Consider the following 14,335-nt stretch of genomic DNA (forward strand, 5'->3'; position numbering starts at 1 on the left):
ACAACCCTGAGCTGCGGTTGTGGGGGTCTGTGGGCAGGGAGTTTATCAGAATCAGGAAGCCCTCTTTAACAAGGGGGCCCCAGATCCCGCCCCCCCCCCCATGAGTATGGGGGTATGGGGTATATTGTACTCCTAACCATTTACCAAAAAAAGTGTCAAAAAGAAATAAAAACACAGACACAGTTTTGGACAATTCCTTTATTAAAAATAAAAAACAATGTCCCCCCGATGTAGATCCATCGTCAAACACGAGGCCTGCCGCCACCACTGGACCTGAATGCTCCATCCATGACGAAAGCTAACCGCCGACTGCAGGCTCCAGGGTTTGACAGTCTTATATATGTAAGGGATGGGGCCACCTAGTGACGTCACCTGGTGGCACCGCCCCCTTGTGACGCCACCAACCCAGCATGCACCGGACGTTCTACGTCACCTGGGTGTGGTGCCACCAGGTGACGTCGCCAGGTAGCCCCATCCCTTACCTACATAAGAACTGTCAAATGCCGTCGGAGCTTGTAGTTGGCAGTATTACATTCATCGGGTACAGTGGTGGCAGCAGGAGTCGTGACTGATGATGGATCTACAGGGGGGACTTTTTTCTTTTTTGGTGAATGGGTAGGGATACTATGTACCCCATACTCATTCACAAAGGGAGAGGCAGAGATCTGGGGGCTTCCAAATTCTGATAAGCCCCCTGCCTGCAGAAAGTTGTCGGGAAGAGGCCCTTGTACCCATCGACATGCGGACACAGTGCTTTAGTTTTGCTGCAGCAGGTTCTATACACTGTACAGATGGGCCACTTTAAAGGCATTTTCAATTTTTAATGTTTCACTTTAAAGCATCATTAAAATCACTCCTCTTTTAAAAACGATATTTTTTGAAATGTTTGCATTGATACATGTCCTCTAGGGCAGTATTGGGGCCCCCATAACCCTTTTATGGCCAATAACTTGCATATAAGCCTTCAAAATTAGAACTTTAGATTTTTCAAGTTCGGGTCGCATAGACTTTAAAAGTGCAGAGTTCGGGTCCGAACTTTTGCGATGTTCGAGAGTTCTGGAGTGAACCACCCATGGGGGGGTGGCAGGGGAGGGGAGTTTGGCCCAACTCAATTTACATGTGCAGTGCCACTAATCCAGCCTATGGCACATTAGAAACAGGCAAGCATAATAAGGCAACCTAATGCTTCAGACATGCCAGGCTAAGCCGCTATTAGAGATGAGCTGAGCACCCACCGGTTCGGTTCACACCACAACACCATTAAAGTCTATGGAACATGAAAAATCTAAAGTGCAAATTTTAAAGGCTTATATACAAGTTATTGCCATAAAAAGTGTTTGGTCCTGCCCCAGGGGACATGTATCGATGAAAAAAAAAGTTTTTAAAATGGCCGTTTTTTCAGGAGCAGTAATTTAATAGCTTAAAGTGAAACAATAAAAATGAAATATTCCTTCAAATATTGTGTCCTTAGTAAAGTAGCGCATCTTTTCTGTGTTTAGAACAATACCACAGCAAAATGACATTTCTAAAGGAAAAAATTTAATTTAAAACTACTCGCGGCTGTAATGTATTGTTGGATCTTGGCAATATATATACACAAATAATTGAAAAAAAGGGCATGGGTTCCCTCCCCCTCAGTGCATTACCAGGCCCTTTGGGTCTGGTATGAATATTAAGGAGAACCCCGCACCAAAATTAAATAAAAATATAGTGTGAGGGTCCCCCCAAAATCCATACCAGGCCCTTCAGGTCTGGTATGGATATTAAGGGGATCTCTCCACCAAAATGTAAAAAAAAAAAATGCGTAGTGATCCCCCCAAAATCCATACCAGGCCCTTCCCAGCCACAGCAAAATGCTTTTTTTTTATGCTAGGCATATTTTAGGCCTAATTACGTTCACGAGCATAATAGTATAGTGCCTGAAGAGTCCTTAAAGGTGAACTAAACGGAAATTGCGTCAACATTTCACCCTCCCACAGGTCCTTGATGACGCCCTGTGGGAGCGTGAAATGTTGACGCAATTTCCGGTACTACTGACGTCACTTCCGGTCCGATGGAATGCACACCAAAAACAATGTTTTCATACGTTCGAATCTATATTTGAAGCCTGTTCATTGCATTTTTTGTAAGTACCCACCTCCCCTGTACAAATAAATTTGTTTTAATGGTACTTCACTATCAGTTCCATTTTTTCTTCACTTTTGGGTACCTGTTTGTTCTGCTGAGAAACTTCTTAAAGAAACTTCGAATTTTAGGATCTGACACCATATCCATCATCCCTGGACACCATTACAAAGCTTTAAGTGACCCACCAGACTGAAAATCTGGGGGTCGTCTCAATCCGGTGAGTGGGGACACATGAGGGGGTGTTCCACACCTGAACATTTCTGAAGCCTTTTGCACTGTTTTCCTTCGGATTGGAGCACCTTTTGTCACTTTTTGTTTGGACATTGTTTGGTTTAATATACATTGAGGTATATTCATTTATTGTGTTTGTGAGCGCTATATCTATTTTTACATATGGCATTTTATAGTAAATTACAGTGCTGCAGATTGATAAGGAAAGGTAATTTTTAATAAAATTCAATCAAATATGACTTGTGTTGCATATGCTATATTATTATTATTATTTTATTTCCTAATGTTTTTTTCCATGAAAGTGGAGTTACCCTTTAAGTGGTTAAATTATACACCAGGGTCCGGTAAGTAGGCATTCCAACTGGCACTGCTAAAAGTGTGAGCACTTGGTAAGTATCCTGGCAACTGCCTTTGAAGAGCACTGTGAGGGTTGAGAGGTCATTCTTCACGGTCTCCTTGATACAATTCAGAATTCCTGCTAATCATACGCAGTGTTCTTACCTTTGCATCATTTGCTTTTTTCCGGTCATGTTCTGCTTTTTTTTCATCTCGTTTCTCCAGACTTTCTTTCCTACAAATGTGATTTATGTTTATTGTATTTTTTTCCAAAAAAAGTCAAAAGAACACTGCAATGTTAATGAATTCAAGTACAGAGATCAGTAAAATTGCACAGACAGATCTATATGGATAACGTTCAGTATCTCTACTTCTAGCTACAAGTATATATACATTGAAAGGCTATTAAAGTAACTTAAAGTCAAAATAATTTTATTTTATTTAAATAGAGTGAAGATGAGTAAGAACCCCTGTTAGGTATTTGATGCTCTCTGTGCTCCATTGGGGAGATTTGCCTTCTTTATTTGTCCTGGTGACCACTGTCACTGAACCAACAATATTTTATGAATGTTACAGCAATGAACCTCGGGGGTGCATTGTTCTGGTGTGTTAGAGGGGATTTCCATCCACTTTATAAGTGGAACTTTACTACCCTAACTCTCTTGCCAGTACCGACATATTTTCCCAGTCAAAATGCTAAAAAATAATAAATAAAAAAATACTGACACCAGTGGCAGAACTACCAGGGTTCCAAAGGTCAAAATTGCAACCAGTCCCAGGCATTCCACCGTCGTAGGGGGCAGAAAGGGTTGCTGCCATAATAAAGAATCCCGCAGTTCGATTAAAGGGCCTGAGGATCAGGGGTCAGGGGGGCCCTTCATGTTTTCTTGTGGGGCCCTGAAGGTTCAAGTTCCGCCTCTGGTGCAAAGGTATGCCAAGTTTTACACTGAGCTGCACATACACTCTAAAAAATATAAAAAAACTTGCCTGCTTCAGTTTAGTTTTCCTTTAATTCTGGTTATGTCTCCAACAAAAAGCAAAAGCTTTCCAGTGGAACCCAGAGAACATGAAAAACATTGAACAGGGGTTTTAACCATTCCCTACTCTTTACAAACAAATAAAAAGTTTTGGCGAGAGATGCATTTGAAGAATTTGAAGAATAAAATAACATGATTTTTATTATCTGAGGAAGGGTTGCAGCCTCGGAGTGCATGAATACGCCACATATATGCAGACAGCCTGTGAGTGGTGTCTTCACTGAATTGGATCTGCAGTGCTGAGTCTTGGTCTACACCAGTGGTCTCTGACTCAATGCAAACTGCGGCCCTGGGGCCAGATGTGGCCCTTTGCTTACCTTTATCCAACCCCTCAGGCACTATTCCAGCCACTGGATCAACACTGGGGCCTAATTCCTTTCACTGATAACAAAAATGGGGCACTTATATATATTATACCACCAACTATTTCTACCCTAATTGCAAAGATCAAGCTTTGTTTACTCACACTGACCACCGTCCAGCCCATCTAAAGTCTGAATTAACTACAGTAAACTGGCCCCTTTGATTACAAAGTTTGGAGACATCTGGTCTACACCATAAGTGTGTGCATCCTATTGCATTAGGGTGTGCACCCCAAATCTCCAACACACGTGTACGTGTGTGTATATATATATATATATATATATATATATATATATATATATATATGTATATATATATATATATATATATTTATGGTCCAGAGCCCTCAGACCGATACGGATAAGGATGACAAACAAGGTTAACATAAACTCGCTTCCTTGAAATGGACCTGAAAGTGTGCCCTGGTCTAACGTACGGTATGCCAAAATAAGGGGGCATACCTTAAAATGAAATGAATATGAAATGGGTGAAATGAGTACTCACTTGAGGAGTATGCTTAGAGAAATACCCTGATAAAGGGGATGGGTGGGTGGGTATCGCGCACCGGAACCGACGAGGAAGACGGGCGGACGGCTGGTTAAATACTCCACCGGGCTCCTCCCATAATTTCAGGCCACCATACTGGCCTTTCTATTTATGGTCCAGAGCCCTCAGACCGATACGGATAAGGATGACAAACAAGGTTAACATAAACTCGCTTCCTTGAAATGGACCTGAAAGTGTGCCCTGGTCTAACGTACGGTATGCCAAAATAAGGGGGCAAAACATCCAGGTAGGGGTTGCACTTTATTGAGACAAGACTGTCACTGGGTGAGTTTGACAAAGGCCTGGGCCATCTCTATTTGCAGTTTGGGTATGTAACGGGCAAAACAGGAGGACTTCCATCTACCCAATTTCTTGACAACATGGACCGGGACCCCTTGGCGGGAGGCAGTAGAAGCTGCTTCGATACGGAATAAATGTCCGGAGTAGTGAGCAGGATTGAGGTGAAGGATGCCCAGGAGTATCCTGACATGCTCCATGAACTGGGCTGCGTCGAGAGGTTTCGTGTGAAAAGGCAGAAGCGGGCCAGTTCCTGGTTGGTTGGCCAAAAGGGTCAACAAGCGGATGAGAACAGTGACCGGGCACCAGCGGTTGTTGGTTTTATAGAAGTGTATGTCCATACCCGAGCCAAGCTGCTGCGTCTTGGAGACTGCTAAGTGTAAGATGAAATGGTCTTCGTATCGGACCAGGTGGTGCTTGTACAGCATGCGTGCTGTGAGGCTACTACAAGTAAACTGGCTTGGCCGTAAGAAGCCGTAGAAGGCCAGGTGTATGGCTGCTTGTAAATGCCACTCATGTGGAGACCGAAAGGTGAAGTGGCCAGGATATCTGACATAGTTCTAGAACGTCTCCTGTGAAAGGCGGTGGTTTGGTGCCGGCCATCGGCTGGCGCTTCTGGACACTGCGCATAACAGCCCGAACGGTGTGGTAAGAAAATAAGGAGGGTACGGTAGGGTCCTGGAGGGACGTGAAATGTTGTACACCGGTCAGGTATAGCCGGATCGTATTAACGGATAACACCAACTGCGAGTGGCAGTAGGAAATGAAGGCTACGACTCGCTTGACACGGGACGTCACTGTGCTGTGATACGTGATGAAGCGGTTAAAGGCCCTCCAGGCTGACTGATAGGCCTTGAGGGTATTGCGGGAAAGGGAGTGATCGATAAGTTGGGTAGCCGCTAGGAGGTGAGGGGCTAATCCAGGGTTAGTTGAGACCAGTCCGGGATAGCTGCTGATGTTGGTCCGGCTCCGGGTACCTGATCGAAAAGAGACAAGGTTACAGCGGGAGAGGGCGTCCGCTGCCTGATTGAACTTACCGTGGATAAAGGAACAATAGATGTTGAACTGAAACAACAACAAGAGCTGGACCAGTTGACGTAGGAAGGACATAATCAACCGAGAGGACTCCTTGGCGCAGCCAGGAATTGCCAGTAACTGGGGAGGCCAGGGAGCTGCGAGCCGGAGGTGGCCAAAAAACAGCCGCAAGCCCGTGGAGGCCGCTGCGTCGGTCATCACCTGGGGCGAAAGGGAAGACACGGAGGGAATGAACAGGGAGACGCCATTCCCAGACGATAGGAATTCCTCCCGCATAGCAAGGACTGCTATTGCCGCGGGATCCAGGCTGAGGACTTGCTCTGGATCCTGTGAGAGGGACAGTAAAACCACTAAGTGTGACACAAGGCGCGACCCTGAGGGATGATGCGCATAGCGACTCAACATGCCGTGTAGGGACTGTAGGTGTCTTTTGGACGACTAGACTGGAGAATATGCGAGGATATAATATGCCCCCAAAGATGGCAGTTGTGATGGCGAGCGTTTGCCGTTGGCTATGGGCTGATGCCTCTGGATGCCCCGAGGTGGGGATCTTGCTGTATGGGCCGTAACGACAGATGGCTCTCCGTGCACTGTAAGGATAAGAAATGTTGAACGCTGGCTAGAAATAGCCTGGGCGTGCTACAGGAAGAAGCCAGTTGCGTGTGACAACATGATCCTGGTGCGGGACGGAAGCTGAACTCAACTGTCCTAAGGAAGAGACGGATAGACAGACAACAGTGAATGGTTTGTAAGAAAGCCACGGGAGACGAGAGGCCAATTAAGTGCTGCTGAAAATGACGTGTAGCCAGTTTGTGTGCCACTGAGAACGTGCTTGCCAATGAATGATTGCAAGAAGTTATGCTAAGTCATGAGCCTTGGCGTGACTAAAGTAGTGTTTAAACATGTGCTTGCGACAATTGCCCGGGAGTTTGTCACTGGAGATGTATACGTAGTGACTGTGAGCCATTCGTGTTACCGCATGTGCACTGCGAAGACTACAGGAGTTGTGCTTGAACGCATGTTTGGATGCGTGCTTGTGATGATTGCAAGATGTTACCCAGGATGCGTGCTTGCCATGACTGCAAGATGTTATGCTAGGATGCGTGCCTGCAACTAATGCAAGGAGTTGTGCCAGGACTCGTGCCTGCAACGACTGCAAGGAATTATGGTAGGCTTCATGGGTAGCCAGGCCGGAAAAGACAGAAGTCCATCCGGTCCAACCAAATCAAAATAAATAAGGTATCACACAACCCGACACCCAATTCTACGCCCGCAGCTGATCCAGAGGAAGGCAAAAAAAACCCCAACAGAGCATAGGCCAATTTGCTACAGCCGGGGAAAATTCCTTCCTGACCCCTCGAGAGGCAATCGGATTTTTCCCTGGATCAACTACACCTATAAATATAAGTACCCCGTAATACAACGTACATTTAGGAAGGTATCCAGGTCTTCCCTAAAGCAATCTATTGAGCAAGCCAGAAGTGCCTGCCAGCAATGATTGCAACAAGTTGTGCCTGGACACCTGCTTGCAACGATTGCAAGAGGTCTATGCTCAAATGCGTGCTTGCCATGATTGCAAGAGAACTATGCTCGAATGCGTGCTTGTAATGAGTGCAAGAGGTCTATGCTCGAATGCGTGCTTGCAATGATCGCCAGAGGTCTATGCTCGAATGCCTGCATGCAACGATTGCAAGAGGTCTATGCTTGAATGCATGCTTGTAATGAGTGTAAGAGGTCTAAGCTCGAATGCGTAATTGTAATGACCGCGAGAGGTCTATGCTCGAATGCGTGCTTGCAGCGATTGCAAGAGGTCTATGCCCGAATGCGTGCTTGTAATGAATGCAAAAAGGTCTATGCTCGAATGCGTGCTTGCAACGATTGCAAGAGGTCTATGCTTGAATGCGTGCTTGTAATGACCGCGAGAGGTCTATGCTCGAATGCGTGCTTGCAGCGATTGCAAGAGGTCTATGCCCGAATGCGTGCTTGTAATGAATGCAAAAGGTCTATGCTCGACTGCGTGCTTGCAACGATTGCAAGAGGTCTATGCTCGAATGCGTGCTTGTAATGACCGCGAGAGGTCTATGCTCGAATGCGTGCTTGCAGCGATTGCAAGAGGTCTATGCCCGAATGCGTGCTTGCAACGATTGCAAGAGGTCTATGCTCGAATGCGTGCTAGTAATAAGTGCAAGAGATCAATGCTCGAATGCGTGCTTGTAACGATTGCGAGAAGTCTATGTCTGGATGCGTGCTTGCAACGATTGCAAGAAGTCTACGCTTGGATGTGTGTTTGCAACGATTGCAAGAAGTCTGCGCTTGTATGTGGAGAAAACAGCGAGACACGCCTAAACGAAGCTGTGTTTCCCTTTTGAAGGCAATCTATAATGAAATGAGGCCGAGGAGCAAGGCCCCCCGGCAGGCATCCAAACATTGAAGAATCAACTGGACCCAAGCCGGGAAGCGGTATGTGACAGTGAAATGAGAGAACCTGCCATGACAGAGATCCGGATCGCCATGCCACAACTTGCGACCGAGCACGAAACGGATTCTGGAGCATGTACTGAAATGAGGCCATTCCTGGGGCACGCCGAGACGAATTTGGTACACCGATGTGACTATTCGTACCGGAACGTGATAGGTGAAATGAAATGAAAAACCCATGACAAAGACAAGAATCAGAGGACGAGCCCTTGAACCAAACAGATGAATCCTGTCTTTGGAGCATGTACTGAAATGAGGCGTAGCAGCTGGGCACACCAGAACGAATCGGTGCATAAGGAATGCGACAGGATTCAAATTGGCGCGTAATAAGTGACAGAAATGATATGCCATGACAGAGACAAGATTCAACGACTGGACTGATGGTTACAACAAAGAATCCGTCTCTGGAGCATGTACTGAAATGAGGCGTAGCAGCTGGGCACACCGGGACGAATCGGAGCATAAATAAACGCAACAGGATTCGAATCGGAGCGTAATAAGTGACAGAAATGATATCCCATGACAGAGACAAGATTCAACGACTGGACTGATGGTAGCAATAAAGAACCCGTCTCTGGAGCATGTACTGAAATGAGGCGTAGCAGCTGGGCACACCAGAACGAATCGGTGCATAAAAAATGCGACAGGATTTGAATTGGAGTGTAATAAGTGACAGAAATGATGTCCCATGACAGAGACAGGATTCAACGACTGGACTGTAGGTTACAAAGAATCCGTCTCTGGAGCATGTACCGAAATGAGGCGTAGCCGCTGGGCACACCAGGACGAATCGGTGCATAGAGGAATGCGACAGGATTCGAATTGGAGCGTAATAAGTGACAGAAATGGTATGCCATGACAGAGACGAGAATCAGGGACCGTGCGTGAACCTGCGAGTGATTCAGTCTCTGGAGCATGTACAGAAATGAGGCCGAACCCTGGGGCACTTCAAAGCGAATCGGTGCACCAGAGGTGCGACAAGATTCGCGCCGGAGCGCGACTAGTGACAGAAATGATTTGAAACGGTAGAAATGACTGGGAGTGAAATGATTTGACATGAGATAAAATAAGATACATAACATAACTGCATGAATGAAGAGACATATATTCGAACTGGAGCAGACAAAGCGAAACGTGTGGACTGCTTGCCTTGTCGTAACAAGCAGTCGGCTGTGAGTCGAACGATTCGACCGATACTAATAGAAATGCTCGGGCAGACGAATGGTTTCGAATGCCGTACCTGCGAATGAATCGCCTGACGTGGCGTAATCGAACGTGTCGAAAAGTGATAACGACTACATCGAAAATAGAAAATAGTGACATGCGTACGAGGGCCACAGTAAAACATTCGATTTAAAAGAAGCGAGCGGGTCGAGAGTACAGGGAATGTCGATGGTACATCGAAATACATAATTGAAAAGGGGATGCCGAAGCCAAACCTGCGACAGCCGGCCCAACGTGAAACGACAAATTCGATGGGTACGACGACACTCCAACGGCGAAACCCACGGACGCTGATGTACGGGAAGACGAGTTGTCAAGACGGAAACGAATAACGCAGGAACTCACGAACAGGCTCACTGCATCTGGTCTGGATAGTCGGCCCTTGATGTCTGACGTATCAGATATCGCGCACCGGAACCGACGAGGAAGACGGGCGGACGGCTGGTTAAATACTCCACCGGGCTCCTCCCATAATTTCAGGCCACCATACTGGCCTTTCTATATATATATATATATATATTGTAGACATGTCACTGGAGAAGTGATCGAGGGGGTGTACATCTCACCTAGGTTGCTACACAGTGTGAGATGGTAAATCCAGGATGGATCAGTTTCTCAGCAGCGATATGCTGCTGAATTGTTATTTAATTTTGCCGGGCCTGGGTTTATATGGAATGGCAGGTAGGTTTGGTAGAGGGACCTGTCATTCCACATCCCCCGATCCAGTTCTGGGTTTGGGATCAGGTGAGCTTTGATCCTAATTACAAAATCTATAACAACAATATTGCGCAAATGGAAAGAAGAAAAGAAAAATATATAAGCGATCGGCTGCTGACACGCTAAAATTAGGGACCCTTTTAGCTGAGAGATATGTCAAAAGTGTAGTGTAAGCGCTCTGCTTATATGACTTAAGATGATCCAAAATGGTATGTGCTCATGTATACTAAAACATGAAAAAAATAATAATAACCCCCAAAGAGACAGGGGTGATGCTACAAAGTAACAAAAATTTGAAAATACATAGAAAGTGACCTCTAAATATGTGTATAGACAAAAAAAAAAATATCAAAATATGTGTATAAACAAACAATATTTGTATAGAAACTGTATAAATAATTATCCCAGTGATAAGACAACCAAAAACTGTAAATGAATGATCACAGTAATAAAGTTCATAGATGTGCATATAGTCCAGATAAACATGCAATTTATCAATCCGGATGTATTGTGATGACAACAAAAATTCCTGTGGTATTGTGATCGAAGAGAATAGTATTTCACCCTGTGACGATCCCACCACCTTATAGGGCACGAGCTTATCAGATCTAAATGACCCTAGTAGACATACGCCTCAGGGGTCAAACAAAGCTTGTGATCTCAGCCAGTGTAATGGATATACCGATCATGGCATTTGCGACTCCAACAAACGACTAGATGAAGTAAGAATTCCTCAAGTACAAGTCCGACAACAACTCAGGCATGGGGAATGAAAAAATAAAGCCAACATGGCATAATAACGTTTTTAAAAAACTCTTTAATAAAAATATGGCTAAAACTCACATTTCCAAGATGGGTAATACAGCATATCAGAGAGAAAAAGATGGCAGTAGCAGAGTCCTCCCGACGCGTTTCGACCCACCGGTCATCATCTGGGGTGGACTACCGCTCCTGCCCTACTGCCTTATATAGGTACTCACACCCCAAAGTGAAGCAAACCCCTCAATCATCGCAATTATGCCCACTTCCGGTATTGCAAGATGGCGGCCGGGCGTGCGTTCCAGGCCTCGATTCTATTATTTTGCTATTCGGTATTATAAATGTAAATCTGTGGGTATATTTACAAGTATTCTATTTCATTTTACATTGCATATATTTTTATTCCATTCATTTATTTTAAGATTTGATTTATTTCATTTTATTTATTCTCTATTTTTTATTTATTTTTTATTTTTGTGTTTCATGACGAAACAGTCATTTAGATCATATGAGGATTATATAACAGGTCTGATTTATTTTAGTATATTTATTTTCCATTTTTATGCTCTATGATAAAATAGTCATTTAGATTGCATGACGATTAACATATGGCATTATGTATAATGGGTTATATCCTTTATGTGCTGATGTGAAGTTTTATCCATTTCTTTAATGGCCACTAGGTGTCATCACGTCACCTTTTTTCAAAAGCACCCGAAGTGAAGTAACCCTCTCTCCAGCCCTACGTGTTGTCTTTGTTTTCATTCTCCGCATGCACCGGAAGTGACGTTCACTCACTTCCGGTTCCGGAGTCCGTGGAGGCGCACTTCCTGTTCCGGTTCATAATCGGGGCAATGGTAAGTGATATCCTTCCATGTCACCCTAAATGGCAAAATGTGATGCATATTGAGGATTGGTTTCCTCCTTGCCACTCTCAATCGGATCATATCAAAAGGCTCTTGGTTCCCCTTTTTTTCTTTTGCGCGGAACACATGTAATGCGAAGCGTGGAACTCACGTGGAACGCACGCTAGATCGAGGCGTGGAACGCACGCCGAGGCCGCCATTTCTATTTACACCGGAAGTGGAGCTATGACCGCTTCCCATTTCTATTTTAGACTCTAATTTTAAATAGATTGAAGGTATAGGTGGAGCGCATATGAATCGAGGCCTGGAACGCACGCCCGGCCGCCATCTTGCAATACCGGAAGTGGGCATAATTGCGATGATTGAGGGGTTTGCTTCACTTTGGGGTGTGAGTACCTATATAAGGCAGTAGGGCAGTAGCGGTAGTCCACCCCAGATGATGACCGGTGGGTCGAAACGCGTCGGGAGGACTCTGCTACTGCCATCTTTTTCTCTCTGATATGCTGTATTACCCATCTTGGAAATGTGAGTTTTAGCCATATTTTTATTAAAGAGTTTTTTAAAAACTTTATTATGCCATGTTGGCTTTATTTTTTCATTCCCCATGCCTGAGTTGTTGTCGGACTTGTACTTGAGGAATTCTTACTTCATCTAGTCGTTTGTTGGAGTCGCAAATGCCATGATCGGTATATCCATTACACTGGCTGAGATCACAAGCTTTGTTTGACCCCTGAGGCGTATGTCTACTAGGGTCATTTAGATCTGGTAAGCTCGTGCCCTATAAGGTGGTGGGATCGTCACAGGGTGAAATACTATTCTCTTCGATCACAATACCACAGGAATTTTTGTTGTCATCACAATACATCCGGATTGATAAATTGCATGTTTATCTGGACTATATGCACATCTATGAACTTTATTACTGTGATCATTCATTTACAGTTTTTGGTTGTCTTATCACTGGGATAATTATTTATACAGTTTCTATACAAATATTGTTTGTTTATACACATATTTTGATATTTATTTTTTTGTCTATACACATATTTAGAGGTCACTTTCTATGTATTTTCAAATTTTTGTTACTTTGTAGCATCACCCCTGTCTCTTTGGGGGTTATTATTATTTTTTTCATGTTTTAGTATACATGAGCACATACCATTTTGGATCATCTTAAGTCATATAAGCAGAGCGCTTTGATCCTAATTAGCCTGGGAAGCTAAAGGCTCTGCAGAGTCTGCAGGTGATTGCTCTCAGCCAGGGAATGAACAATCTGTGTGTTGAAGGAAGCTGCAAGCACAGCCACTGCTGGAGCTAAAACTCACCCTGCGACATCCAGGCGAAAGACGCTGTGTTTGTAAGTGTCAGATAGGTGAGCAGAACCTGTTAGTAAGCGCCCAGCCGGGCTAGGTCTTTTATTTTTGTTGTACTTAAAAGCACGGTGTTGCTGTATACTTTTGTTTGCTGGACTGTTTGTACCACGAATAAACGCCAAGATCTGCTTTATAAATTCCAAGTCTGCTGTGAACTGTGTCCAAACACACCCTACCCCGGGAAGATCCCTTACAATTGGTGTTCGAATGTGGGCAAAGTCGGTTGCTAGGGGCAACGGTGTGGACAGACTTGGCTACAGCTGCTGATGTCCTGGGTGAAAGCTGCAACTACACTCCAAGAACAGTCCAGCAACATGGAGGAGATGCTGAAGCAGTTTATGCAAGTGAGTTTGCAACAACAGCAACGACATGAACAGTCCATGGCGGCACAACAGCAGATGCATAAGGAAGAGTTGCAAGCTTTGCGCCAAAGCCAACAACAACTTATCGAGCACCTGATAGTAAATCGTGAGGCGCCTGTGGTTACTAATCCACCCATAGTGATGGGAGCCGCTCCAGAGATTTTTTTTGGGAGAAGGACTGTGCAGAAAGCGCTGCAAAAGATGACTGCTGAGGACGATGTTGAGGCCTTTCTAACAGTATTTGAGCGCGTGGCTGAGCGAGAGAAGTTACCAGCCGCTGAGTGGGCAGAGGTAATTGCGCCCTATTTAACAGGTGAACCCCAAAAGGCCTACTATGACCTCAGTGAGCAAGAGGTTAAGGACTATACTCGGCTAAAAGAGGAGATACTTGCCCGACTAGGAGTTACTACTGCAGTCCGTGCCCGGAGGGTACGCAACTGGAGCTACAGTCTGGACAAATCAGCGAGGTCCCAGATGTATGACCTAATCCATTTGGCAAGAAAGTGGTTGGAGCCAGACACTTCTACTCCTGCACAAATCCTAGAGAAGGTCGTGATGGATCGCTACCTCCGAGCGCTTCCTAC

The 14,335-nt window shown here is 44.9% G+C and overlaps 1 protein-coding gene across 15 annotated transcripts in view; it reads right to left on the minus strand.

Annotated features, from left to right (window-relative positions):
* Positions 1-14,335, minus strand: part of CACNA1D (calcium voltage-gated channel subunit alpha1 D) — a 540,723-nt gene that overhangs the window by 172,984 nt on the left and 353,404 nt on the right. For all 15 annotated transcript variants that reach the window (XM_077452074.1, XM_077452065.1, XM_077452061.1 and 12 more), the window contains one exon: positions 2,860-2,929. In XM_077452074.1, coding sequence (XP_077308200.1) covers positions 2,860-2,929 — 70 coding nt within the window. The remainder of the gene's footprint in view (positions 1-2,859; positions 2,930-14,335) is intronic.

Source organism: Lithobates pipiens, unplaced genomic scaffold, assembly GCF_037356315.1.
Source record: "Lithobates pipiens isolate NorthernLeopardFrog02 unplaced genomic scaffold, aLitPip1_a1.2 Scaffold_23, whole genome shotgun sequence".
Taxonomy (NCBI): domain Eukaryota; kingdom Metazoa; phylum Chordata; class Amphibia; order Anura; family Ranidae; genus Lithobates; species Lithobates pipiens.